The following is a 27440-nucleotide window of genomic DNA, read 5'->3' as shown; positions in this document are numbered from 1 at the left end:
ATTGTCCGTTCATGCAGAAATTTGTTCTGTATTCACAAGCTCCAGCAGTCAATCACATCATCAAACACTTAAACACAACATATACAACACAAATAACACACACAACATGTACAATATAAATAACACACACTACATATGTAACACAACACAATAACACACACAACATATGCAAAACAATAACACTAAAATCTATGGTTGCTCCGTAAGCCAGTTGCATCATCCATGTGTAAACGTGTGTATTTGGACCACATAAGAATGGTCATGGTCATGAAGCTGGTATATGTGAAGCATGAAGGCCTGTATATTTGCCTCTCAGCATCATCCAGGTGTCTGTGGAAGCAGCGGACAACATCGCTCTCACAGGTTAAAAATGTTCTTTCATTAAGTTGCACTACTGAGTGGGATCAGTCATCCAATTTGCATGCTGTTGCAAACATGCTCACCACTGAATGAGCATCAAGAAAAATTAGAGAAGCTTCCAGTCTCCTGAAAATTAATATTGTACGTTTTAATGCAACACTTTCTCGTGTACATGTGGCTCACACACACACACACACACACACACACACACACACACACACACACACACACACACACACACACACACACACACACACACACACACACCACCCACACCCTGCCCACACACATGCCTCACACACTCACCAACCACACACATGCCACACACATATGCCTTGCAAAAGCCAGAAGGTTCCTAAGAACTAAAGTTCCTAAGAAGCATCATCTGTCGCTTTGCACACTGTCATTCATGGAATTTGTTATGTAAAAATAAGGAATCTTGAAACAGTGACTTATACTCATTAAAATGTCAGAGTAAAGCACTCTGCTCCGAGATTTTAAAATCCCATTTAAGAAGGTCACTTTCTCCTCTTTTTATTGGCCATTGCTGTTTTCTTTGGCCTATTGGAAAAAACATCATCCCAGCTTCCATTTGACTGCTAACATTTTTAGAGCACCCACTGAGTTAGTAAAAGGTGTATTATGCACTCATAACATACAGTGTATAAGGGGTTTTGGTTTTGGTTCAGTTCCAAATGTGTCAGGAAAACAGTGTACCTGCTGACTCTGCATGGACTGCTCTGTAAAATTTCACACATGGCAGTCACCAGGTCTCTTGCAATTAAAGCCAACTCATTCTGCTGCCTCATAGAAAAAAAGCTTTTTTTCCATGCAACGTAATAGAAGTTGTCTAGAAAACCTCTCCATCTTGTTTTTGCACCTTTTTTCTAAAATAGCACCATTTATGTGTATTCAGGCTTGTGTAATGGTCCCAGATAAAAACAGTGAATAAATTACAAAGGATTGCGAAGCTTCTCCAAAAAGTCTTTTTATTATATGGCAATGCTGTGTTAAATTATGGCAAACTGTGTCACTTTCCTCCTTTTAGAAATCTCCTGCTTGGTTCCCGCAGATTTTTATAGCTGTACCTTTTCTCTCCTAGTGACATCCACAGACAAGTCCATTCAGACTCTGTGAGGGCGGATCACACCACCAGCAACATGCACATTGTGACCTTGGTGGGCTTTTTGGTAGCTATTGTAGTCCTTGTTTTGTTTCTTTTTCTTTTTTTATTTTGTTCCCGAAACAAAAGCGGAAGTGGAGCGAGTGAGCAGCGTGACAATTATCCGCCTGTGTCACATCCACTGGCTGCCCTTTGTGATGTCAGCAAGGTCAGCCATGATGCAAAGTCTCTCCACTGAGTGTGGTCTGACCATGACGTACCACATGACAAATGTGACCATGTAATGCGCGGCTGGACTATACAAGTAGTTCAAGCATCCTTCCTGCAAGTGTGTGTATATATATATATATATATATATATATATATATATATATATATATATATATATATATATATATATATATATATAGAGAGAGAGAGAGAGAGAGAGAGAGAGAGAGAGAGAGAGAGAGAGAGAGAGAGAGAGAGAGAAAAGAATTGTAATAAAGTACACAAAGTGTCCAGAGAAACAGGGCGTTTCAGACAGAGGTCCTTCATCAGCTATGCAGACAAAGATATATTGTTGGAAACTATAAGCCCTTCAACTCTTAATATGGTGTAAACTATGTTGACTCCTAGTGTCAGCCCAGAAAAAACTCAAAGCTTATTCTTCCCTTGATCATTTAACACCCTTATGAAATGTCTAAGAAGGGGAGGCTGGTTGGAAGGAATCACAGTTACAAAGGAGATGCTGATTTTAGCCTGCAATAAAACCTTAAGGGTCACGCTGGCCTGAGAAGTGACTGATTCTCAGGAACCCCAAACACCCATTTTAATCAATGATAACAATACTGCTGGAACTTCTTACCCACATCTCAGCATTCTGGGGAAGTGGCCAACTTGAGAGTAAAAAGTGAGAGCCAGTTGTTGACTTCTGTTCCTTATTGCCACTCCTGAGACGGGAAGACTCAGGTCAAGAGCTCTTCTGTGACAATACGCAAAAACCCTGGAAACTTTTAGTTTTCATGACTTTTTGACTTTTAGGTAGAAACTGTGGTATCCCGGGTGAGCTTGGTATATGTTATGCAGAATAAACTCTGCAGCAAAGGGATTATCAAGGAAGTGTGGATTACAAAGAGAAATGTAACCTTGAAGGCACCAGCAGTAAGCAACACAGTATAGTGCCCCTGCAATTAACACACAGTATAGTTCCCCTGCAGTTACAACACAGTATAGTGTCCCTGCAATTACAACACTGTATAGTGCCCCTGCAGTTACAACACAGTATAATACCCCTGCAATTAAAACACAGTATAGTTCCCCTGCAATTAAAACACAGTATAGTGCCCCTGCAATAACAGCGCAATATAGTGCCCCTGGAATGAAAACACAGTATAGTTCCCCTGCAATTAAAACACAGTATAGTGCCCCTGCAATTACAGCGCATTATAGTGCCCCTGGAATGAAAACACAGTATAGTGCCCCTGGAATTAAAGCACAATATAATGCCCCTGGAATTAAAACACAGTATAGTGCCCCTGCAGTTAAAACAGTATAGTGCCTCTGCAATTACAACACAGTACAGTGTCCCTGCAATTAGAACACAGTATAGTGCCCCTGGAATTACAGCACAATATAGTGCCCCTGGAATTAAAACACAGTATAATGCCCCTGCAATTACAACACAGTATAGTGCCCCTGAAATTAAAACACAGTATAATGTCCCTGCAATTACAACACAGTATAGTGCCCCTGAAATTAAAACACAGTATAATGTCCCTGCAATTACAACACAGTATAGTGCCCCTGGAATTAAAACACAGTATAGTTCCCCTGCAATTAAATCACAGTATAATGCCCCTGCAATTACAACACAGTATAATGCCCCTGCAATTACAGCACAATATAATGCCCCTGGAATTAAAACACAGTATAGTGCTCCTGCAGTTACAACTCAGTATAATACCCCTGCAATTAAAACACAGTATAGTGCCCCTGCAATTAAAACACAGTATAGTTCCCCTGCAATCAAAACACAGTGTAATGCCCCTGCAATTATAGCACAGTATAGTGCCCCTGCAGTTAAAACACAGTGTAATGCCCCTGCAATTAAAACACAGTATAGTGCCCCTGCAATTAAAACACAGTATAATGACCCTGCAATTACAACACAGTATAGTGCCCCTGCAATTACAACACAGTATAGTGCCCCTGCAATTAAAACACAATGTAGTGTCCCTGCAATTAAAACACAATATAGTGCCCCTGCAATTACAACACAGTATAATGCCCATGCAATTACAACACAGTATAGTGCCCCTGCAATTACAACACAGTATTTTGCCACCCGCAATTACTGGCACCTAGATGCACAAACAGCAAACATTTTTGGTCTTCTTCAAAATGTATATTATGTAGGAGACGAGAACAAACAAACTATGTCAGTATCATATGTGGATTAGTTAGTCCAGGACAAACCTGGTCTTGCTGTCATTTAACCCTCTGAGATACTGGACATCACTTGGATAAAAACTAAACTAAGACTATATAGCCTATAATACGCATACAATGCTCAAGAGTCCGATGATCACAAATAACTGCTAGTAATGTTAAACTGTAGGCTACTACTATCCTAAGTTATGTTTTTCTGTGTAATTGTGTTATATTACTAAGACATTAGGTAACAATAACGTCTGGTATTATCTAGCTATACAACGTTAGTTACGTACTTTATGCTATACAACATTTCCTTGTTACCCCCTTACTAACCTGTAGTAGCTTCAGTGTAACAGCCATGTGTTACCAATACTACCGTTTTAAAATCGGTGAATATTCAGCTCACAGAGGAAGACGAGACAGACACATGAATTACCAGAGCGAGGCCTAACCTTGACAGTTCAGTTCAAGAAAAGTACTACCATGTGTTTTCTTCCTTTATTCCTCCTCCTTTTTCTGAGCCTGTGTTAGGAAGGGGCAGCTCCTGACGTCAGGGCAGGGCTGGTCTGTAGTTTATTAGCCGGAGCCAAGTGCCAGGGTGCAGGAGCTCACACACGGCTCTGTCCCGCTAGCACAAGTCTCAGCTAGGCTACTACCCTGCTAAGAGATGTTTTAAGTTTTATTTACCCCTGAAAACAAAAAAAAAAAACCAAAACATTGACTCAAGTGCTGCAACTTTGAACTTACGTAAATACCTTTTTTGTTTACTTTTAGTTGGCTGTTGCAGATTCACTGACGTTAAAGATTTCATTAGTGAACAAGTGCTGTTGCTTATAACTTTTTTAGGGGATAATAGCAGGTACAGAGTGGGACTATTTCTGTTCTTCGTGCAGAAGTTGAAAGAACTAACTCGTGATGGCTGTGCTGTCACCCAGGTTATTAATTGTAGGAGTTATAGTAGGTCTGACTTCAGCCGCTTTGGTAAGTGAGACTTCAGATGCGTCGTTTCTACATGAAAAGTTGTGTGGAGAAAGTTACAACTGAGTCAAATGGACCCTTTTGTAAGAACATCAAAAGCAACACTGTAGCGGCGAACGTATTGCAGTTGCCCTCAGGGTTTAGTAGCATAATTTAATTAATTTAGGATAAAACACGGGTTTTGTAGCCAGTGCCGCTGCGTGTGTTGAATGATTCTTTATTTGCTGTCTTGTATAGACAGTTCAGTGTGCTCTGGTCAGCGTTATTAGGACACATTTGGATTGAGAGTGAATACCCAGATTATTGCCTTTCATAATCGATTCTTTCATGCATATTTCTTAGGAATGTGAAATCGAAAGTTGAACACCTGCCAGATTTCACAGGCTCTTTAGTAGAGTCCCATTTTAGCTTCATTGACAGCGATGGATTCGCTGGTTTTGTAAGATATGTTTGAAAGTTAGACCTAATCTATGTGTTTACTGAATTGTAATCGTTTAAATCTTTTCCCTTCGTTCCAGGCTGGTGAAATAAATAGAGAAGGTAAGTAAAAACACCACCCACCTCCAAAAAAGACAGACAAAAAAGAAAAACATTTACTGTATATATTTGCCTGTTATAAGAACGAGGTAGTTATTTTGGTTAAAGCTAAGCATATTTGGACACTTCCCACTCATTTCCAGTTGAATACTTAAAACAAGCAAAGAAATAAATGCTTTTTCATGCAGTAATCTGACACCAGCACATTGTCTTTTTCAGACCAGGTAATAATCAGGTAGAGGGAAACAGAAGAAAAAACTGAGAGCTAAGATTAATACACCAAACTATGCCAAGAGGAACTGCTTGTTATAGGTATAGGAAATAAGTGTAATGATCTACCTAAATCCAAACCTGCAGTATCAAATGCCAAGAACTAAACAGTCACAATTCACAGTTAAGGATATTTCTGGGAATAAAAATGGCCAAGTATTCTAAGGAAAGATTTTTTAAAAGTTGGCATGGCCCAGTTTACCAAGCTAAAAGCTGGATATTTATTCAGTTGAACTGTGACTCATGCTTCCTTTCAATTTTGCAATAAATAACTCAGAGACAATCACAGCATTTGACAGGAATGGGGATGTTCTTGTGGAAGCCTTTTAACATAGTATTTGACAGCTGGCCTGAATGCCTGAGACCAGGGCGCTACGATGTGTTGAGGGTTCTTCTGAAAATGTGCCTAAAGCTAGACTTACTTTGGGAAGCAAAGCATGCAATTTGGTCAGACGTACAGCATGTGTCAAACAAAAACATCTGCTTTTATTTCTCACTTGGCCAGTGGTACAGCAAGCAAATTACAAGGCACACAGCCTCTGGCTCCAGCTCCTGTGTGTTTTTTATTTCAGATGCTTTACCTGCATGCAAACCATCATTCATCCTTTCACGAGGCAGGTCAAGTGAAGGTGGAAAATTGCTTGGAAAATAAGACAGTTTGAGGGCTTTAAACTTCCTTTCACTAATAAGTTAACCACAAATAAGCAGCTAAAAGAGTATCGCCATATAAACATGTCACGTTCAGCTGAATTACTGTCTGTGTAGTAGGTGACGATCCAAATGTCCAAAATGTATTAACCTTACATTGGATCCACAAATGCTTTTACTGTTTCCTCTGAAACTGAGTATTATTGAGTGGGCACTATTGTGTTATAGACTCTTGTATATTAAAGAGTTAACCCAGAGAAGTTCTAATGCTCAGGAGGTAACTTAGGTTACCAGCCTGGCTTCTGGAGGTCTGAATATATGCAAGTTTTTGTTCAACTTTTATTGGTATTATCTGCTCCATCTAATCAGTGTTGTTTTAGCACCAGTGTCTTTTTAGCACCTTTTATCACCAGGTTTATGCTTCTCTGGAGCTTCTGATTGTTGTTTTGAACCTAAACTCATAGATAGGAGGGTTGATCTCTAGTAGAGTAACTGACCACTGGACTAACAGATGTGCTTTCCCTGTCTCATCAGACTTCTTGAAAAACCACCTGAAGGAGTATGGCCTCATCACGCCCATCAGCACAGACTCAGAGGGCCACTTCCTGTCACACCTACTCTCCGCGAACCACAAGCAGCGTGTAAAGCGTGATGTGGTCACCAGTTTGGAGACACCTGGCGAGAGGCTGTTCTTTAATGTCACTGCATTTGGCAAGGAGTTCCACCTGCGTCTTGCCCCCAACAGTAGGCTGGTTGCCCCTGGAGCCATGGTGGAGTGGCATGGAGAGTCAGAAGAGGCAGTCAACACGGGAAATGGCACTCAGAATGACAGGGTCTTGAGGAGGGAGCTGCTCAGAACAGACTGCACATTTATTGGAGACATCACTGATGTGCCCGGAGGCTCAGTGGCCATAAACAACTGTGATGGCCTGGTGAGTTTAAATTTCCCAATCTCCTGGAGGCTTCCCGTATGAAAGACTGAGATAATACAGGGTTTTACATTATGTACCAGTGATAACATTCAGATTACAATGTGTGAGCTGTGTAATATGTCAAATCTTTTGGCCTGTTCCCTCTGAGCATTGTCAATCCATGAACCGTAATGTCCTTTGGTGATGTAATACAATTTTGTGCTTTCACTATAACATGTTGAATTCATTGGATCTGGTTGGATTTCCTTGATACAATTATGAGATTTATAATTCATCTCCAATCTGTTGCAGACAAGAAATACAAGAAACCTTGTGCCTGTCTGCCACTCTCTCCCACAAAATATGCAGACGGCAGACTCAACTTCCTCTTTACGCAACATATAACTCTCCTTGTAAACCTTTTTCATTTTCATCCTGGGTTGTAGCATGGTGTATAGCTTGCTTAGTTCTACAGAGTGTAAACATTACCCTATGCCACTGGAATTTAAGGTTGATGGTGTAAAAAAAAGGTACTTTAGAAGATGTGTACTTTAATTCTCCACAGAATTAGTTTGGCATAACTACATTGACAATTAAAGATGTTTTGGCTTGAATGGGAAGGGAGGACCACCTAAACTTTTCATCTCCGTCCTCAAGGAGTGATAGCTGGTGGCATAAATTTGATAAGTTGCTGGGTAGAACTGAACACTTAAAATGCACTATAATATGAATGCACTGTAATATGAATGCTGACATTATCAAAGCAGAGAAACAGGTCTGTCTGAGACGCTTTTGCAGGGCCACGAGTGTGGTATCCCACCCCTGTGTTTGATTTAAAAAGTGCTCTGAGGTTTCATAAGGCTTGCTCAGGGGGATGGGACAATTTCAGACTGTAGTCCAGTCTAGGGCTTGAGACTCTCTTACACTAGATCATGTGTGCCCCTGGGGCGAATGGCCAGACTGATGGCAAAGTTGAGTTAACCTTGGATTGCTCCAGGATGCAGAGTAAATGAGCTGTAGCACTGAATCCTCTGGAGTTTTGCCACCATGGTGGGGGCAACACTCATCTTCAATGCAGGCCCAGCCAGAGGTGAGGGTTCAGGGCAGGGTTTACAATAGCTAAACTGTCAGTGACAATCCTCAAGTGTTTCTTACATTTTGATATCACACAATTAAATTAGTGTATTCTCATTTATGTTTAAAAGTTCTGAAATGGCACTAATACAAGGCCTGAAAGTGTAACTAGTTAAACATAAAAAACGTAAGGATCCTTTTTTTTTACCAAGGTTGTTAAAGCGTCACACCTGGTGGGAAAAGATGGAGTGTGGGGTTACTAGAAGATGAACTTCCGTAACCTCAAGCTTGCCTCTCATAAGTACTATACATAGATGCAGTACACAATTTAACTCTGTCTCAGGTAACAGTACAGTGTGTAGCATTTCCAAAAAAGTTTCCAATACGAGGAAACATCGCAGGGGATAAATCAAAGCAATTTATTATTAAGACTAGTGACCCACTTCACTGATCTGGTTTAAAAGTACAGCAAGTGAGATAATAAACAATGAAAGTTGAATAAACAAGTGAGATAAACAATGGTTAAAAGTTGGATAAACAACAGTTGATGCATTTGAACCCATTTCTGGGTGGGTGATGATTTATTTCTTCAGTATTAAAAAAGTACTCTTGTTATTTAAATATAGACTCTTTTCTGTTTTTGACTCAAGTTCATAAGTATAACAAAATGTACAACAAGGCATCATGCCAAATATTTCATGGAATTTCTTTTTGAAATTTCTTAAAAGACCTTGCATAATGTATTCCACATGAGCAAAGTTTCAGGGCATCTGTATCTTTGGACCATTTCATCATGCAGCCAAGTCAGACAAGTAGTTTTATGGAAGTTATTAGGCTAAAGTCAGTCCAAGGGTTTGCTGCATTTGTCCAATGGTTTGCTGCCTTACACCGCTATGAATAAATTAAGAGGTCTCGACCGACAAACCAACGATCCATTCCTACTTTATTTTTTTTCTTTGGCCTGTCATGCCACCGTCACGAACTTCATCCACAAATTATCCACACCTCCCAACACGTCCCAGAGCAGCGGATCAAACAGGCGCTGTTACGAACAGCCTTTTATGTAAAGTGGCACTCTCCGTCCTTGCTAGATGTGAGCTTTGCTGGTATTAATTAGAGTGTGGAAGTCCTCGCGCGCCGCCACTCAGGTCAGTGAAGCCTGTGGTGGTTGGGGGATGGGACATGTGGAGGAGGAACAGAAGGGCTGGCAGGAGACAAGCATGTTTCAGGCCCATGAGCATTCCTTTGAAAGAAAAAAAGAGGTGGTGGTGGTGGTGGTGGTGGGGGTGGTGGTGGTGGTGGGGGTGGTGGTGGTGGTGGGAGAGTTCTTCAGAATGATGCAACACTTCTGGTTCTTTTGGCAAGACTGCCAGATCTAAAAAAGGCAGCTGAAACAGTGTCAGAGATGCAAAGAAATCAGTAAAAAAGTAACCAGACCTGATGAACACATCTAGTTATACTGATGTCTACAAATCTGCTGATAACTATTAATCCAATATACATTTAGACACAACAGTAACTGCTGCGGAGCGTTTTACACGTGGACCTACCTACATGTGGTCATACCTACATGTGGTCATACCTACGTGTGGCCCATCTTTGCAGAAATGCTGTCAGGTGCAGTTATCAGGTGCTGCACAGCATGCTTTGCCTGGCCGTGCTCTTGAGTAGAGCCAGCCAGTCTGGGCTAATCGGACTCTCTCCATCACTGGCAGGTCGTTGCCTTTCATGTAGTCTACCTTACTATGGATCCAGGGTGCTGAGAGATGCCTCTGTCCCTCTCTTTAATGATCTGTGCCATTTTGCTGGACTCCTGGCAGGGCTTCACTCGGGCACAGCCCCAGACACCCCCTCCATCCTCCACATCCCCTCCCCCTCCACCTCCCCCATCCTCCACACCCCCACCCCCAACTCCTCCCACTCCACCCCCCCAATACTCCACACCTCACGCCCTCCACCCACATCCTCCACACCTCACCCCTGCCCCCCATCTTCCACACCCCCACCTCCTCCCACTCAACCCCCCATCCTACACACCCTCCCACCCCCTCCACACGTGCTGTCCTCAGCGCGTTGTCCTGAGATCCACACGCTGACGTGAAGGGGCCTTTTGAACTTCCGTAGCCTGGTTCATGCCTTGCATTCCTGCAGAGGCGAACAAAGAGTGCAGTGTTAAATTTGGAACTGTTTGCAGAGTCAAAATAAGAGTGTTTGGAGGCTCTGACTGCATTTTAGATGCTTCGTCCGAGGTCGTTATCCTGATCTCTGGGTTTGGGTGCTGCAACAGTGCTTCGCCGGCTACTGAGTGTCTCCGAGAACACTGACTGTCACTGTCACTGACTGTGACCTGTTATGTCATGCTGCTTCCCACACGTGATTCATGGTTCATGGCAAAACAAAGATGTAAAGAAAGCTAGGAGCTGTACTAAGATCCAATGATGTTGTGTACTAAGATCCAATGATGTTGTGTACTAAGATCCAATGATGTTGTGTAAGCTGCTTCAGGATAACTCTTTTGCTCTTTTAATGTCCAGTGCTTGGGCTAGTGCCATTGGCCATCACTGCAAGAGCTCAAAGATTCTCATGAGTCCTAGTAGCCCGCAAGAACAGATACAGTGAAAGAAACTAATGAAAGATTTAAACACCACTAATTCTAAATGAAATGGCTCAGGCTACCTTAATCACTATAATAAACTGTTCTCTAAATATCTTATGTTCACAGTGGTATAGATAAAGTTGTAATCTCTGACAAAATACATCATGTACAAAAAATAAGAACTGGTCTGAAAACCTGTGCAGAAAAACCTCTAGACAACAATCGGCATGATTTCTGAGTTTAAAATTATGTTTATGTAATATATCATAAAGGTGCTTTGCTATTTTCCATGACTTTACCACTGAGGGCTTGTATGCATCTTTGCCAGGGAATCTCATTATCTGGCATGGTGGTGTGGTGGTTAACACTGTAGCCTCATAGCGACAGTGACCCAGCCCCTGTCTGGGGTTTGCACATTCTACCTGTGGTTTTCACCTTCTACCTAGGTTCCTTTTGGGTTACTCTAGTTTACAAATGTGTTAGGATGATTAGTGTCTTTAAATTGGTCTGGTCTGGGGTGTGCGTGTGTTAAGAGTGTGTTTGTGTGCAGTTGTCTGCCCTGTGATGGTTCTGTGTCCTGTCCAGGATTGGTTCCTGCCCTCTGCGCCTTGTGCTGCTGAGTTAGTCTCCGTCCCCCATTACCCTAATTTGGTTTAAGAGGTTTAGAAGATGAATGAATGTATACATTCTGATAGTGTCTTTATTAAGTGCTCTTTGTGAAATTTACTTTATGTAATTCTTGCTAGTGTATTGCTGAGTGTATTTACTGCACCCTGAATTAAAATTTTCAGTCAGCAAACCTTCCCAGTGTCCGAACCTTGTGAACTCTATAATTTTTATATAAAGCAGTACCACTGTGAGCCCTAAAGCCAACCATCTAGGGAAAACATATTTTTCACCAAATATTGGCTCAGCTCAATGACTCCTTTCAGCATCCAAGACTGAAATCAGGTAAAGTTTGGAGCTTGGGAGACTGTCCTGGCACTTGTAGCAGACAAGAATAATTGACCTAAATCAAGACCTTTTGGAAGCTGGCCCACAGTTGATGTTAATTTTAATGTTAACTGTTACCTCACTCAAGATGTGCTATGTCCACTTTGCTCAGGTCCATCAACAAACAGACAATTCTAGCTAAATTGACATTTTCAAACTGTAAATTTTTCTTGAGAGGCATGTGTGCTTTGAAGTAACACTTTAATAATGTAAAACACTTACATTATTACAGTAAAACACTTTAGGAGTTTCAAGGTCTTTCTGAAATCTTGTCAGCATGGTTTGTAGTGCACAAGGTATTTGCCAGTGTGACAAACAGCCAAAGATAGTATAGAGAGCATGGTCCTCGATTGCATAGCTTTGCAATCGTGCATGACACACCTTCACAAATGTGCACGGCACACATTCACAAACGTGCGTGACACACCTCTGGCCTTGCTGCTCTCCTTGAACATTTTCTGCACATCTTTCCTGTGATATGTCCCTGCATAGCTCACAGGTTTACATACAGAGGGCAAGCAAGAGATTTAGTGCATTCAGGGGCATTTAAAAAGGTTCCTGTTTCAGTGCAGCAGAGCCTGGTGAATTGCGGCCAAGCACAGAAGTTGTATTCACTAAAATCGTTATTGATGTAGCATGTTGATTCAGCTCAGGACTGGCCTGTTTCAGAGGCCTGACCCCTGAGCTGTTTTGGTGTATGGTTTGAGGTCCAACAGGGGTGGTACCTGAGGATATGTGGAGGCGAGTTGCTTCTTTAAGTTTGTTTCAGTCAAAACCAAAGCGCAGTAAGCACTCTGAGCACTTTTTCTGATATATTTTTATGTTTATGCATTTTAAATCATAAGCAGTCTTAGCCCACACTTTCTCTTGTTGCTCTCCTGGACATTGGGGCCTATTCACCAATAGTCCTCAGTTTATTTCCAGATAACCTGTAAGGGCTCGCCACCACTCAGAACACCATGCAAATGTTTGCTCTTTTTTCTCTTTTGACAACACAAAAAGAAAAATCAGTGAAGCAGACTTTCTAACTTTCTTCTCATGTTGCTTTCCCTAATGGAAACTTGAGAAATGTGTTTTCAATTTGCAGGTTTGATTGGATTGTTTTTATAAAGGTGTTTTCAGAACAACAATTTGTTTTGCTTGAAGACAATTTTGGAGGTGGGAGGTTTCAAATAGTCCCTTGTTCTGAAGTATCAAGGTGCCACATTTCAATTGCTACAAAGACATGAAAATTCTTAGCAAAACATAGTCCACACGTGAGACTTGTGCAAGTGCTTGTGGACTCTTTAGAGCTTAGACATCTTTTTTCAATTCTATATTATAATCTTCCTCAAAATTATAGTGCCACTTTTGAGTAACTGAATAAGTGAAACAGCATACTACCTGACAGGGTGGCATTACTATCTAAATTTTTTATTTAAATCTATACTATCTACACACGTGAATATTTTATAACTGCATCTTGTTTACTTTTATCTTCCTTCTTCAAAACATCAATTCTTCTTTCGCTTTCCTAGCATAAGTGACATTTTGCATCTTTTAAAAAAATAGCTCCAAAATTTCTGCTTAAAGTTCCTTTTCAGGGAGGGATGAAAATGGCAGGTAATGATGACGAAGGTTTGCACACATTTCTAAACCAAATACGCCTTGAAATACGGAGGGTGAAAGGTGGCTGTGTCTCCTGCTGAATCCAAGCTCCTTTTTTTTTGGAAGGTGGCAGCAATTTTTTTTTAAAGTCACGTTCATACCGGCTCCTTAAGAAGTTTAGACTGGAGGGGAGTGTAGAAAACTGGACCCCTTCAGCTGAATCCCATATGTTTGTCTTGGCTGGGAATGGGTGTCTGCTTGGCTAGCCCTGATGCTGGGGATATTAAACTGATGGAACACAGAACTCTTGATCCCTTTCTGAGGGCTGCTATTTAGGTAATGGCAAGGCTCTGTCAAGCCACCTGACTTTGTCTCCCATGTAAATCTAGCACCTTATTGGTCGGTACACCATGGGAGTTGGCAGCAGGGGTGACCGTCTTGCACGGTAACCTCTCTGACCGAAGGTTTACTTGCCAACGATTTCTGCGTTTTGATTGGCTGAGGAAGCACTTCATGTTAACGTTTTGTGCGAATTGACTGCTGGGCTTCCACATTTGCTCCACTGCTAAAAGCAGGCTATACTGTAGACATTCCTGCAGTGTATGTTCTCTTTGGCCGGTACGTGGTATGCCAGGCACGTGTGGTGTCCAGACGGCTTTGAACCCATCCCTGCATTCAAGCTGTCGCTGCCTCAAAGTGACAACACATTGCATATTGAGCGTTTACACCAGTGATTTTAGCACATTTTGTAAATGTTCCAGTTATATGGGTGCAAAATGAACTGGAATATTTTTTTATGCATTTGAAAGAAAGGCTTCAGTGGATACAAAAGCCAGGATGACCAGTGTTTGCCTTAGACCTGGGGTTAAAATGGCCTTGCTGGACAGGGAGAAACAAACAAAATAATAATCAGGCCATAAGTTCTGCATTTAGACCCAGTAACTTCCCAAGAGCACCTACTATTCTTCTATGATAGACACCATCTTAAACTTGTGCCTGACGCCTTGGGCTGTGTGTGCATCACTGCCATACATTCTTTGCATATATCCACCTTCCTTCATTTTGGCAGTGGCCAAAATTGCCAATCAGTTACATTACCAGTTACATTCATTTACGTTAATGATTTAATATTATTACAATATTAATATTACTACATTACTATTTTAACTACAAGAGGTTACAAAATCTAGGACTGGATTTGGGTCCAGATTTGAATACCAGCTGTCATTTCTGCTTTGTCATTGTCATGTGTCATAAGTTCAGAAATTACAGGACTGACAATATATCTGTATAGACATATCCTGTTGTATAAATAATTCCAGTTATGGGTATAATAGCACATTCAAGGTAGTACTATGAGCATAATTAATGTTCCTGTGTTACTGTCCTCCTACTAGTTCATTATATGTTGACAGCATTAATTTTTGCATAGCTAGGTTTTAAACACCTATCTTTTTAAGCAATTGGAATGTAAGTAAGCAATGGAATGTCAGATGTGCTGTTAGCTTAAAATATGTGATTTGTACCACTTTTGGTGAAATGCAACCTTTGACTAACGTTAGGGTTTTTTTTTATTCTTATGTAAACTAATTTAACCCTGAAAAGAAGCTTGAACATTTCAGCAGTAGCTCATGACCAGCGGTTGGGGGGCTCATGTTGGGGGGAGCCTATTTGGGGGGCGGACACAAACCCTGCTTCTTTTGTCCTGTTGCCTTGCACTCAATGGAGTTTAAGACAAACCCCACCAACAAACACACCTCAACGCCGCCAGGTGCTTACAGTCAGCTGAGTCCCACCACACAAAAAGAGCTCACAGAATAGAGAGGCATGATTTCTCCTGCAGGAGCCGTCACACAGCTAACATGGATGTGGAGTGACATGTGGCCACATGGTAAGGCTTGGAGATAGGTTAAGGTTCTCTCAGTATGATGGAGTTAAGGTTCTCTCAGTATGAGGGGAGTTAAGGTTCTCTCTGCATGATGGACTTACGTTTCTCTCAGTATGATGGAGTTAAAGATCTCTCTGCATGATGGACTTAAGGTTCTCACAGTATGATGGAGCTAAGGTTCTCACAGTATGATGGAGCTAAGGTTCTCACAGTATGATGGAGCTAAGGTTCTCACAGTATGATGGAGTTAAGGTTCTCTCAGCATGATGGAGTTAAGGTTCTCTCAGCATGATGAACCTAAGGTTCTTTCATGCCTACTCCACCCTTTCAGGATCTTGTGGCATATTGTGTTGCCTTAGAAATGTGAGCTTGATTCAAAGCAGCGTCACGCTATAAGGTCAGAGCATGCTACTTGTTTAAATTTGTAGTTATAGGAGTAGGTATATTCTCACCTCACTGCTGTCGATCTCTCTCTTCTTCCCTTCTCCTCTTTTCCTGTCTGTCCATCTTGAGTCTTAGGTCTCTCTCACCCCATCTACATGCGCAGAATCTCAGTGACTTGCCACACTTATATGAACTATCAAAGGTCACACACTGGTGATAAAAGCCATGTCCTCTGGTGTCTAAACAGTGTTGAAAGTGGTGTGAGGCATCCCAGCCGTGCCACATTATCTGAGTAACATGATCTCCAAAAGGCCAGAAATGCAGGACTGGATCAGAGAGGATGGCATTATTAGGGTGCCATGGTGTAGGGAAGCAGGGAGGAAGAGAGAAGACAGCTGTCCATGCAGAGCACACAGGATAGAACTGAGAAGGTGCTGAGAAGCTCTGATGAGGAAAGAGCAGAGGGAGAGAGAGACAGAGAGGGAGGGAGAGAGAGAGAGACAAGAAGAGAGAGACAGAGAGGGAGGGAGAGAGAGAGAGACAAGAAGAGAGAGACAGAGAGAGAAAGTGGGAGAAGTGAGACGGAGAGATAGACACACAGAGAGGGAGAGAAAGAGAGAGAAGGACAGGGAGAGAGGGTGGGAGAGAGAGAAAAATAGAGAATGGGAGAGAGAGACAGAATGAAGGAGAAAGACACAGAGAGAGGGAGGAAGAGAGAGAGACAACAAGAGACAGAGAGAGAGAGTGAGAGAGGGAGAGAGAGAGAGAGAGAGAGAGAGAGAAAGACAGAGAGAGTACTAGTCTTCTAGCACATTCCAAAGCAGTCTTGAGAGGCTGGTCTGTGTAAATGAGGCCAATTCAGGGGCCAGGACCACTGGCTAAAAGAGCTATTTTAACAGAGCAAGGAGGTCAGTGCGCTTACACACACACACATGCACATACATACACACATTGATGGATACATAATATCTCTCATACAGTAAAATGCATACATGTACAATGCAGAAAAGGGCAGTGTTCAGTAGGTCAGCCAGGTCTAAATAAACAAGCTGCTTTGTGCTTTCACCATCAGTATTCAGGTCTTTGATTGTAAGGTGTAAAGCAAGATTGTAAGTGTATTCAAACAGGTGTTTGCAGGCACCACACACAAGAATGTTTGCAGAACCTGTAATCATTTCATTACATTTACCGGCAAAGAGACACTTATCTTCAAAAAGGACACCTGCAAACACATAACATACATACTTACAGTTCCTTTCACTTTCAGTGTCATTATAATGCAGAACGGGGAGCACTTCATGATGACAAAAAGCTTTTTCATTTACTTGTCCACATGGTAACACCATGTTACGGATTTGTTCATGAATAGCCACTTAAGGTTTATTGATGAAAAGCTGCTCAAACATAAATTTTCCTGTTTTGCTTGCTTTTCATACACACACACACACACACACACACACACACACACACACACACACACACACACACACACATGCATTCACATGGATGCATGTGCATCCAAACGCACGCTGGACACATCCTCAAGATATAATGTGTCAATGTAATTACTGGCAATGAATGACAGTCCTAATCATACACAACTTTTCAGATACTCCCTGATTTAGATCCTGATTTAGATTATTTATGCTGTCTACTGTAAAAAAAATGAAATCAGAAGAATAAACATGGCAATTAAGAGTGCACTGAGAAAAACCTAAAACACTTGGGCATTTAGCATCCGTAATCAATGCTTCTGGAAATTAATGGGTTGTCTTCTGAATGTTTATGAGCCTCTCCCATCTATAGAAATCTATAGAAATGTCCTTTGTCTGAGTTTAGATCACAAGAATGGAGGTATTTGTCCAGCAACTGCTAACATATGTGCTTTGCACCATTAAAAAACAATGTTTGAGAGAGAGAGACAGAGAGAGAGAGAGACAGAGAGAACAAAAAACTTTCTCTAGAAGTGTCAGAAGAGGAAACTCCGTGGCCAGACCTGTGTGTGTAGCTCACGCTCGGTCAGCAACTAAACACTGTCCTTGTTTTGTCCCCCCAAGGCTGGCATAATACGCACCGACTCGGATGAATACTTCATCGAGCCCCTGGAACGCGGTGCAGCAGAGCAGGAGGAGAGCGGGCGGGTGCACGTGGTGTACAGAAGATCGGCGCTCCTGCAGGCCCCACACCCCGACGGCCCGCTGGACTACCGACCTGCCGGTACGTGTCTCCACCTTACTGACATGCATGCATTCGCTTCCTCCTCCCACATGTTTGTCGGAAAGACCTGTGCTTCGAGCTTGCTGGTTTAGAGTCTCACTGCCTTTCATTATGAAATTCCTCAGTGGTCTTTGACCGTGACTGTAAATTGGCCATCGGCTTCACTTCCCGTCACCTTTCACTAGAGGGATTAAAGCTGCGATTTGTTCATAGACCTGCCTTATAGTGTAGACTTCAAGACCATTCTCTTTTGCTACTGTCAGGTCTGCAGATGATTCTTTAGATTCCGTGGTGTCACAGCTGGGTGCAGTCATTATAAATGATGCCCCCAGATGCTGACTTCGCAGGATCTATCAATCCACATCCTTTTTTCAGACCCCTGTCAAGCACTTCTGTTCTTCTGGGACGTTGTGCTATTACTCTTAGTCAGGCTTTCACACAAAATGTGCTTTCACACAAATTCAGTCTTTTGGGATGCCTATAATCAACTCCTTCTTTTAAAAGCTTTGTTTCGAGTGCAGGGAGGCACTTTAGTTATTCCAGATGCTGCTGTATTAGGAAAGCAGGAAGCTCCATGCAACGATGGCCGACTTTCAAGATTTCCTCTCATTCATTGAGCTCTAAATAAAGGGTGCTTGTCAGGTTGTTTTGGTTGTCATGGCAATGCAGGGGCATGCCATTGTTGCAGGTGGGAAGCATGCAGGAGTGAGAAGTGATTGACCACCCTGTCCTGGTTGCTTAGGAATCCCAGCTTCACTTGCACAAGGTTTGGGCACGAGGTTCTCTCTCCGACTGGCATACACACCCTTGCTGGAATCACTGTGTGTGTCCGGGTTGATCGTCCTCTTTTCAGTTTTTTGGATCCTCATCCTCTTTTTGTCGTTTGGATCCCAACAAAGCAGCCAGCATTCACACCAGCAGCATTCAGCCAATCAAACACCATGGGCTGTATTTATAAACAGTACCCCATCTTGCTGGTCAGTTAGCCATAACATTGTTGTGGTAGTTTAATACTTTACGTCATGGCTGACCCACAGGCTTTGCATATGAAAGGAAACCTAGGCAGTAATTACATCCGATTCTCAGTGTAACATTGACTCCCTTCAAGGACCTGCCCGTTTTTACGGCCCTGCAGAATGAGCGTGTCACAGCGCTGCCAAGGCTCTTGCCAAGGGCTTAGTGTAGGGTGAGTAGGGTACGCCTGCCGGTCTGCAAGGGCACAGCATAGGGTGGGTAGAGTATGCCTGCAAGCAGTGAAAGAGGCTCTCAGATATGCTGCCTGGCCCTTCACTGCTCTCCCCAGCTCTGTTATTTTGAACACCTTCCAGGACCTCGCCTTACCTGCTAGCACAAACCAAAACACCCTGGCTCCTTCAAGGAACACGAGCTCACAATATGCTGAGAATCTGAAGACACAATCTCATTTGCATAATGCTCCTTCCACTAGGTTTTTTTTTCATTATTAGTGACACGAACTTTTGTCTTTTGTGTAGGGTGTTCTTTATGTAGAGTGGATTTTATGTATGGTCCCTTTTATGTAGGGTGCCTTTTATGTAAGGCGTCTTTTATTTGTGTATCTTTTATGTAGTGTGCTTTTTATGTAGGATGTCTTTTATTTAGGGAGCCTTTAATGTAGGGTGCCTTTTATATAGGGTGCCTTTTATGTAGCTTTTATTTAGGGTGCCTTTTATGTAGGGTGTCTTTTATGTAGGGTGCTTTTTATGTAGGGTGTCTTTTATGTAGGGTGTATTTTATGTAGGGTGCCTTTTGTGTAGGGTGTCTTTTATGTAGGGTGCCTTTTGTGTGGGGTGTCTTTTATGTAAGGTGTCTTTTATGAAGGGTGTCTCTTTTTAGGGTGTCTTTTATGTAGGGTGTCTTTTATGAAGGGTATCTCTTTTAGGGTGTATTTTGTGTGGGGTGATTTTTATGTAGGGTGTCTCTTTTAGGGTGTCTTTTGTGTGGGGTGTCTTTTATGTAGGGTGCCTTTGGAGGGAGCAGATGGGCCAGAATAAAAACTTCAAATTTCAGTTTCAGGGTCGTTTGATACTTCAAAACGATCAGGGCAGAAAACTTGAAACGCTCGATTGGCAAGAAATATCATCTGGAACGTGTGCTTTACGCCAGTCTGTACAATCACCACCTGATATCAACCGCAAAGGATTCAAAAGCAATCAATACCTGTTTACCCTGTGCACCATTTAGTAATGAAAGAAATTGAGCCCGTGCCTCCCTCAGTGTAAATCATCTCAGTCACACTGTGCTATTCTGTTGAGTGCTTTGTGATGTTGAACTCTTCTTTAAACAGACACTACCCAAATGAAGGGACAAGAAACAGTGGTCAGACTCAGGCTAACATGCTAACACTCCTCTTCAGAGCTGTACTGCACAAACACACCACTTGTCTTAAGTGTCTAAGGTGTTTCCTATAACCACCCAATTTGTAGCGTGCTCACTTATGGTTTCTATCCTGTGTGTATAGAATATGTCCTGTACCTAGGAGTATACAGATACAGATCAACACTGGAGCAGGTTTGCCCAGGAGATTACAGCAAAGCACTGAAATGAAAGATGGACCACTGGAACCAAATCCTGTTTGAACAGACTTGCTGCTGAGTTACATTCTGCCATCCAGTGTCATAAATTCCCCTGCAATCTCAATGGATTTATTCCACCCCAAGCCCCCCACTCCCCCAAAAGCTGCGTCTCTTCAAACCCTAAGATTCGGAGGCATAGTGAGGGAGTGGAAAACATCAACACCATGTTCGTTAGTGCAGATTGCTGACAATGGGGCTGGTGAGTGCCTTGTCTTGTCACAACACACGGATGTGATTTGTTGCAGGTTCTGTGGACGTGCACAAACCGAGAGACAGCAATAGTCACCGCCACGACCAGTGAGGGCAAAACAGATTACAGCCTCAAAGTGTCATATTCGTTAAAGATCTCAGGCAGGATGGGAATTAAAGTTTGACAGTGTAGTTTCACATAATGGCCTGCAGCCTCCGAAGGATCCTGTCTGGTTAGGAACATGCACAGCTATAGTGGTTGAGCAGTTTTGCTCCCAACCACAAAAGGGAAAGAAGAACACTGTGTTAGGCCTGCTGAGCTTGAAGGAATTTAGTGAATAAGAATCGGGAATATTGAAGACAAATGAAAACAGTCACTTGAACACATAGTCCTTTGGGCAGGTGTAAAAAATGCCTGGGAATAAAAATGAACTACTGTCCCAGAGAGATAAAATGAACTGGGAGTATCAACTAAAAGCTACTGCTACTGGACATTAAACTGATTATCAGTTTAATTACATCATACGTCATACGTCAGTGTAATAAACTTTACGTCATACGTCAGTGTTATGCACCGCATCTGCTTATATCTCTTTGGTTATGTTTTTAAACTTAGATTTACCCATTGAATGCATGTTAGATAGTAAAATATGCACTGCACTTACGCAGCCCTGAGTGTTGATCATGTTTTCTGTATACGCTGATGTTGGATCATTTTAGCCTTGCCTTAAAAGGTCAGTTCAACCAGTTACCACTGATTACCACTGAATCATAATAAATAGCTTAACCAAACACTGCTAAGGTGGCTAAAAATTAACAAGATCTAACGTTGCCATGTTAACACACAACACCGTCTTTTGTTCAGTGTTAGCCACTATATTGTCTCTAGTAGCCACTGTATTGTCTCCACTGGTCAGGACAGGTTCCGGCACACTGCAGGTGTACAGGGGTCTGCCCAGAGGTCATCAATCAGGAGATTCTCCTCTGGAATGCTATGGTCCTGGAATCCACTTAGTGACAACTTTACAACTGGGGACAATCAGCTTTTGTGGTGCATTAGGGGACCACATAAAGACACACACTTTAAAAGTGACCCATTGTAAGGGGGAGGGCCTTGATTGTGAATGATGACATCACCCCACGGACAGGGTGAAAGTTTCCTGCTCCTACAGTGTGTTGTCAGAGAACATAAACATTTTCCCACATTAGGAATAAAGGCCTTTGGAGGGATTTGTTTTACTAAATAAAGATGGTTGGCGACATTCCCCTTATTAACATATTGGAACCAGTCACTGACACATGGAGATGAATAAATCACAGTAGCTCATGTGAGCAATAAGGGTAAAAGGCATTGAGAGCTTTATGTAGCGTAAACAAAAAGATGGGAAGCAGTTTTTGTTTCGTTCCCAAGTCTGTTCATGGCTGAGCTTAAGAAAAAAGGACGGTTGAGTTTTATGAGTGTAATAAAGTCTGAATCGGCCTCTGCTTTGGTGTTTTCCCAGAGATTCTCCCAAACAAAATATAGAAAAAACACTTTGATGTATTAAATAGAACCCATTCAATCTGCCTTTAATAATGAAAAAATTAAAGGACGTCACAAAACACTTTCCTCATCAGCATTCAGAACCTGTAAGAGTAGTAGTTCAGAAATGACTATGGAAACTGCCTTGAATGTCTTTCTTCATGTTGGTTCTTCTGAGGTGTGAAAGAACAGGCTGCAGCACTGGCTACAGTAGCCCCCCCTCCCAGGTCACCTGACTCATCACCTGCTGGGTGTGTCCCATAGTGATTCAGCTTCTACTATCTTGTTTATTTGTTGTTGTTTTTGCCATTGCTGTTGTTTGTTTTTTCAGAAAGGCCTCTTCGCTACACCTAAATGTTAGCAGACTGTACTAAGTCTACTGCAGCACTTAATATGTCAGGCAAAGGGGACTTTTCACTTTTCACCTCTGAGCTTCCACTGCCTTGTGAGATGTGTGAGTTAGGCTCTCTGCTCAAGAGTGTGGTAGAGATTGCAAGGCCTCTGATTGCAGTGTTGGCCATTTTAACACCCTAAGCTAACACTGATCCCTGTATGTGTATGTGTGTGTGTGTGTGTGTGTGTGTGTGTGTGTGTGTGTGTGTGTGTGTGTGTGTGTGTGTTTTCATTCTGTTAACCTATCAAGGTGTGAGTTTGTCCTTGGACTGTCAGCTTTCTTCACCTGGAGGGCATGCTTTATGGTTATCTACAGCTCATCACAGTGTATCAGAGTATGCCGCTAAGGCGAGTTAAATAAACAGCTGTTTTGGCGATGATGATATGCACGAAAAATCCTGTGGGCCTGTCATAGTGAAGATGCCTGAGTTGACGCAGATATCTTTGATTTAAAATTGGAAGCACTAGTCAGAGGTTCCTTGGCCAAGTGCACGCTTGCTGTCGCAATAGCAGAGAGGGATTCCACTGAATGTGGCGTGTGGATGCTCTGCTCCAACCCTGCTGTACACAGGGCTTTTGCTTCAGCTGTAAACAAAGGAAAAATTTGTGCAACACATGATGTACTTGAATTATCTAAGGAGAGATTGCGCTTTTCCTCTTCACCATGCACAGACCATCGGTCTTGAATCATGGAGAGTTTTTTTCCACATGTCCCTACAAAAATAGGGCATAACAGTTTAGGACCTGCCGGATAAATTCTTTCCATGAAACCTTGTTATATTTCTCCCCCCAGTACTAGCTTACAAAACAGGCAACCTTGAGAGTATTCTACATCATTCGAGTGCATCAGTGGTGGTCACTGAAGCTGCTAGTACCCGTTCCATTGAATTACTCCAAAACCATGCCATCTGGCACTAAAACAGGAAGTGCTTTATTACCATTCCACAATACCCTTCTTCTTCACTGTCTGTGTAAGGGCTGCCAGCATCAGACATGTGTGGCAGAAAATAAAGGCATTTCTAGAATTCTTGGTCCAGAGCGTGATGTCATTGCCACCCTGAAGATTTTATTACACGGATTGTTCATTAGCTGAATTAAATGGCAAGATTGGGCTAAGGGGTGTAAAATGGTCTTGAACCTGGATCTGGTACTTGCAATCATCATTTAATAAAACATGTAATTCATGAAGGCTTACAGAAGGCTTTTAATAGTTAATGTAAAAAAATTTCTTTGCAGTTTTTATTGGCAACTTGGTACTCTGTCTACAAAATTGTGCTTTGTATTTATTTTATTTCTAGCAGGTTGGCTATCCCAATGTTAGAGTATTAAAAACTAGTGTAAATTTGCAATGTTTGGTTTTATGACATTGTAGGCATGTAAAGAAGACCATGCCTGCTCCTCAGCACCCACCCTGGGGCACGGCTTGTGTTTGCTGCTGCACTTCGTAAAGGCTCGTTTATGTGCCCTTCCCAGTGAGCCTTGCTGTGGGGGGAGTCATGGGTGGACATGGCTTACGCTAGCTGCACATTCTTCCTTTCACAACCATATTGTTGTCAAGATATGAGATAATCTCTACCTCAGCAGTGATGTGAAAGTGTTTGCTCAGGGCAAGCTTATGCTTTCTACATTAATTTTAGCACTTTCATATTTTTCATATTTGGTATTTGGTGGGTTTGGCTGGGTGCTTATGAGAACCAAAGCTGAAGCTACTTAACCTTTATCAGGGCAGCGGGGGTGGATTGTTGGTTTTATCAAGGGCGGTGGTGGGTGTAGGAGTTGGGGCGTTGGTTTTATCAGAGTGGTGGTGGATGTTGGAGGGTGAGGTGTTGGTTTTATCTGGCCGGTGGTGGGTGTTGGGGTTGAGGTGTTGGCTTTATCAGGGCGGCGGTGGGTGTAGGGGTAGGGGTGTTGGTTTTATCAGGGTGGCGCTTGGTATAACGCTTGTTAAGGGACATAGTCAACAATACTTTGCATTGCGACAGAGACAGGTATGTGTATTTAGAGGACTGGGGAGTGTTGCTAATGGGAGAGAGGTGCTGGTTAGTTAGGTGATTGGGAACGTGGATGATGAGATGCACCACTAAAAAATGTAAATGTGCCGTATTTTGTCAATTGTGATTTTTACACCGTAATCGAAATTTGTCCTCCGCTTTTAACCCATCTGTGCAGTTAGAACACACACACACACACTAGTGATTACTAGGGGGCTGTGGATCACACGTGCCCAGAGCGGTGGGCAGCCCTAGCCCGGCGCCCGGGGAGCAGTTGGGGTTAGGTGCCTTGCTCAAGGGCACCTCAGTCATGGCCTCTGGTCTCGGAATCAAACCCATGACCCTCGGGTCACAAGACCAGTTCCCTACTGCCCCTAGATGGTGCTAGGGAGTCTACAGAGCGGGAGGAATGTGTGTGTGATGTGACAGCGGCTTGATCATTTATCGGTCATGCCACTGATGTTTGGAAGAAGGATTCAAGTGTTTTGTCAGCTTTCAAGAAGCTTACAATATAGTTACATCACAAACATTTTGCTCACGCTTATTACAGACACACACAAGGGTGCACAATCATTTGCAAATGCTTTTGAGGGCTGCTGCTTATTTAGTTGGTATATATACAAATTGAGGTGCAGTAAATTACCGTTGCAACCAAACATAAATAATGCCAATAAAGAGTGCTACAGATAACAACCAAACAAAAATAATGCTAATAAATAGTGTTACTAACAAAAACCCAAACAATAGAAGAAAGAAACCTCACCATCAATTCTATTTCAGAACTTGCATTCTATTTCTGTAGAAATAATTGTTTTATTGAGACATGACAGCCCTCCACATTGTGTTTGCATTCAGTGTGTTTCAAAAACATATTGAACAGAACAGAACAGCCTCCACCAGTGTAGTCTCACTGGGTTGGGCTATGCCATGGGCTGAGGCAAAGAGTTTAGCATCGATTTAGTAGAACTATGTAGCATGGGAAGAAGTACCGTGTAATTGGATTTAAAAATACCTATCACATGTTTTTTTAGAGCACTATGGACTGACACATGATTGGGAAGCTCCACAGAGCTTGAAGCAGAATATCGAATGCTGAAATACCAGAGACATTTATTTGGTTTTGAGACCCATACTTGCAAAGGTCATATATGAAATTTGTACATTCTACCTTCTGCAGGTCAAAAGTGGACCAAAGTTTTCAAACAAAAACGTAGAAAAAATGTAGAAGGCCAAAGCAAAAGGCACATATGAAAATATTAGCACCTTGAATGAGGAGGAAGTCCCCCCTTGGTGCTTCCTGTAACCTCCAGCCTGTGAAGGTTACAGCCTGTGGAGCTTACAGCTTGCTAGCTCAGCTCCTTGTGTTTACAAGAGTTCACTCACATGCTAATAAAATGTTCCAACAGCTCCCGACACTTTGGAGAACTGCTTCTGCCGTTATTACCCAGTGCCACGTGGAAAGGACTCCACGGAAACTGCCTCCCATGGCAACATTTGGCCCCCACTGCTGCGCTCTTACTTATTAGCATGCTGTTCCATGTTTATCGTTGACTCTAGTAAGCGGTGAAAAACACCCACCTTCCAGCCTTCAAAGAGTGGGCTGTTCATATGAGCTTTTATGTGTGGGGGGCCAATAGACCCCGCTTTCCAAAGGTAAATAAAACGGGGTGAACAAAATTAAAACCAGTCACGCATCCTTCCCAAATCCCGACCCTCCCTTTAAATTAATTGGCTTATATCTGCCAGATGCCTGTTATAAATAACTGCCCTCCCTGACTTTTTTAGTGTGCATTTTATTTTGCTTATAATCAAATGATCAGTGTCATGACATACAATATGGCTCCTGCAGTCTGGGCGGCCACATTTATGTGGCCTCTTTAGTCGTTGCATGAATGAATGTGGGAGAAAATAGGAAGTTAGCATAAGGAGTGGCGCCGCTTTCTTCCCTCAGCAGGGTATCGCTGGGAACGTAATGCAGATCAAACATAATGGTGTCTTTGTGAGGCCAAGGCTGACTGCTGCTGGGAGCAAAATTAAAAGTCACCCTGCAATGAGGTAGAAGGCTTGAAAAATGAAGTGACCCCCTGCGGTGTTTGAAAGGTGTTATCTATTTAACGTCAGCAAAAAACCGACTGCTGGCAAAGTAGTGTTTTGCTTTTTTCTTGTGCTTTTCTCCCTAGTCTGATGGCAGGATTTCTAAATATTCATGTAAGTCCCCTGTCTCCAAATTACAATCTGTGTAATGTCACGGAGAGAAGGATTTAGCTTGGATTAATGGCCCCAAGTGATGAAAAAATAGAAGATTAACTGGTCAGCAGTGAGCAAACACACAGCACAACTTTGGAGAATGTATGTGTCTCACAGCGCTTTCATGAACGGCTCCATTCTGTTCAGTGGAGTTGTCAGTCCCTGTGCAGCCCAATTTCCCTGGAGGGTACAGTATATTTCCACTGCCCACTCGTCATCTGGTTCTGGTAGCCCACTGGTGGTCGTATTTTAAAGCAGAGGTGGTGGCTGGCTGGAATCAGGATGTCTGTGCCATCTATGCTGTGGCCTGCCCCCCTTTGGAGAACAGCCTGGTGGAGAAGATCCCAGTGGAGAAGAGCCCAGTGAAGAAGAGCCAGGTGGAGAAGAGCCCAGTGGAGAAGAGCCAGGTGGAGAAGAGCCTGGTTTTGAAGAACCTGGTGGAGAAGAGACTGGTGGATAAGGGCTTGGTGGAGAAGAGCCTGATGGCGAAGAGCCTGTAGGAATGTAGAGCCAGTGTTGGTCA

At 42.6% G+C, this 27440-nt stretch overlaps 1 protein-coding gene and 1 long non-coding RNA gene across 4 annotated transcripts in view; one reads left to right on the top strand and one right to left on the bottom strand.

Annotated features, from left to right (window-relative positions):
- Positions 1-1399: 1399 nt before the first annotated feature.
- LOC143509801 (uncharacterized) lies at positions 1400-4368 on the bottom strand. The gene is made up of 3 exons (XR_013129782.1): positions 4232-4368; positions 2331-2415; positions 1400-1805 (listed from the first exon to the last, which is right to left on the bottom strand). It is a non-coding gene; the product is annotated as an uncharacterized LOC143509801 (long non-coding RNA).
- A 126-nt stretch (positions 4369-4494) lies between these two features.
- Positions 4495-27440, top strand: part of adamts3 (ADAM metallopeptidase with thrombospondin type 1 motif, 3) — a 99801-nt gene continuing 76855 nt past the window's right edge. For 2 of the 3 annotated variants that reach the window (XM_077000857.1, XM_077000855.1), the window contains exons 1-4: positions 4495-4879; positions 5395-5416; positions 6866-7263; positions 17822-17981. In XM_077000857.1, coding sequence (XP_076856972.1) covers positions 4814-4879; positions 5395-5416; positions 6866-7263; positions 17822-17981 — 646 coding nt within the window. In that variant the 5' untranslated portion in view covers positions 4495-4813. The remainder of the gene's footprint in view (positions 4880-5394; positions 5417-6865; positions 7264-17821; positions 17982-27440) is intronic. The other variant, XM_077000856.1, reaches the window with a different exon arrangement.

Source organism: Brachyhypopomus gauderio, chromosome 3 (assembly GCF_052324685.1).
Source record: "Brachyhypopomus gauderio isolate BG-103 chromosome 3, BGAUD_0.2, whole genome shotgun sequence".
In the NCBI taxonomy this organism is placed as follows: domain Eukaryota; kingdom Metazoa; phylum Chordata; class Actinopteri; order Gymnotiformes; family Hypopomidae; genus Brachyhypopomus; species Brachyhypopomus gauderio.
This window is presented reverse-complemented; position numbering and strand designations above follow the sequence as displayed.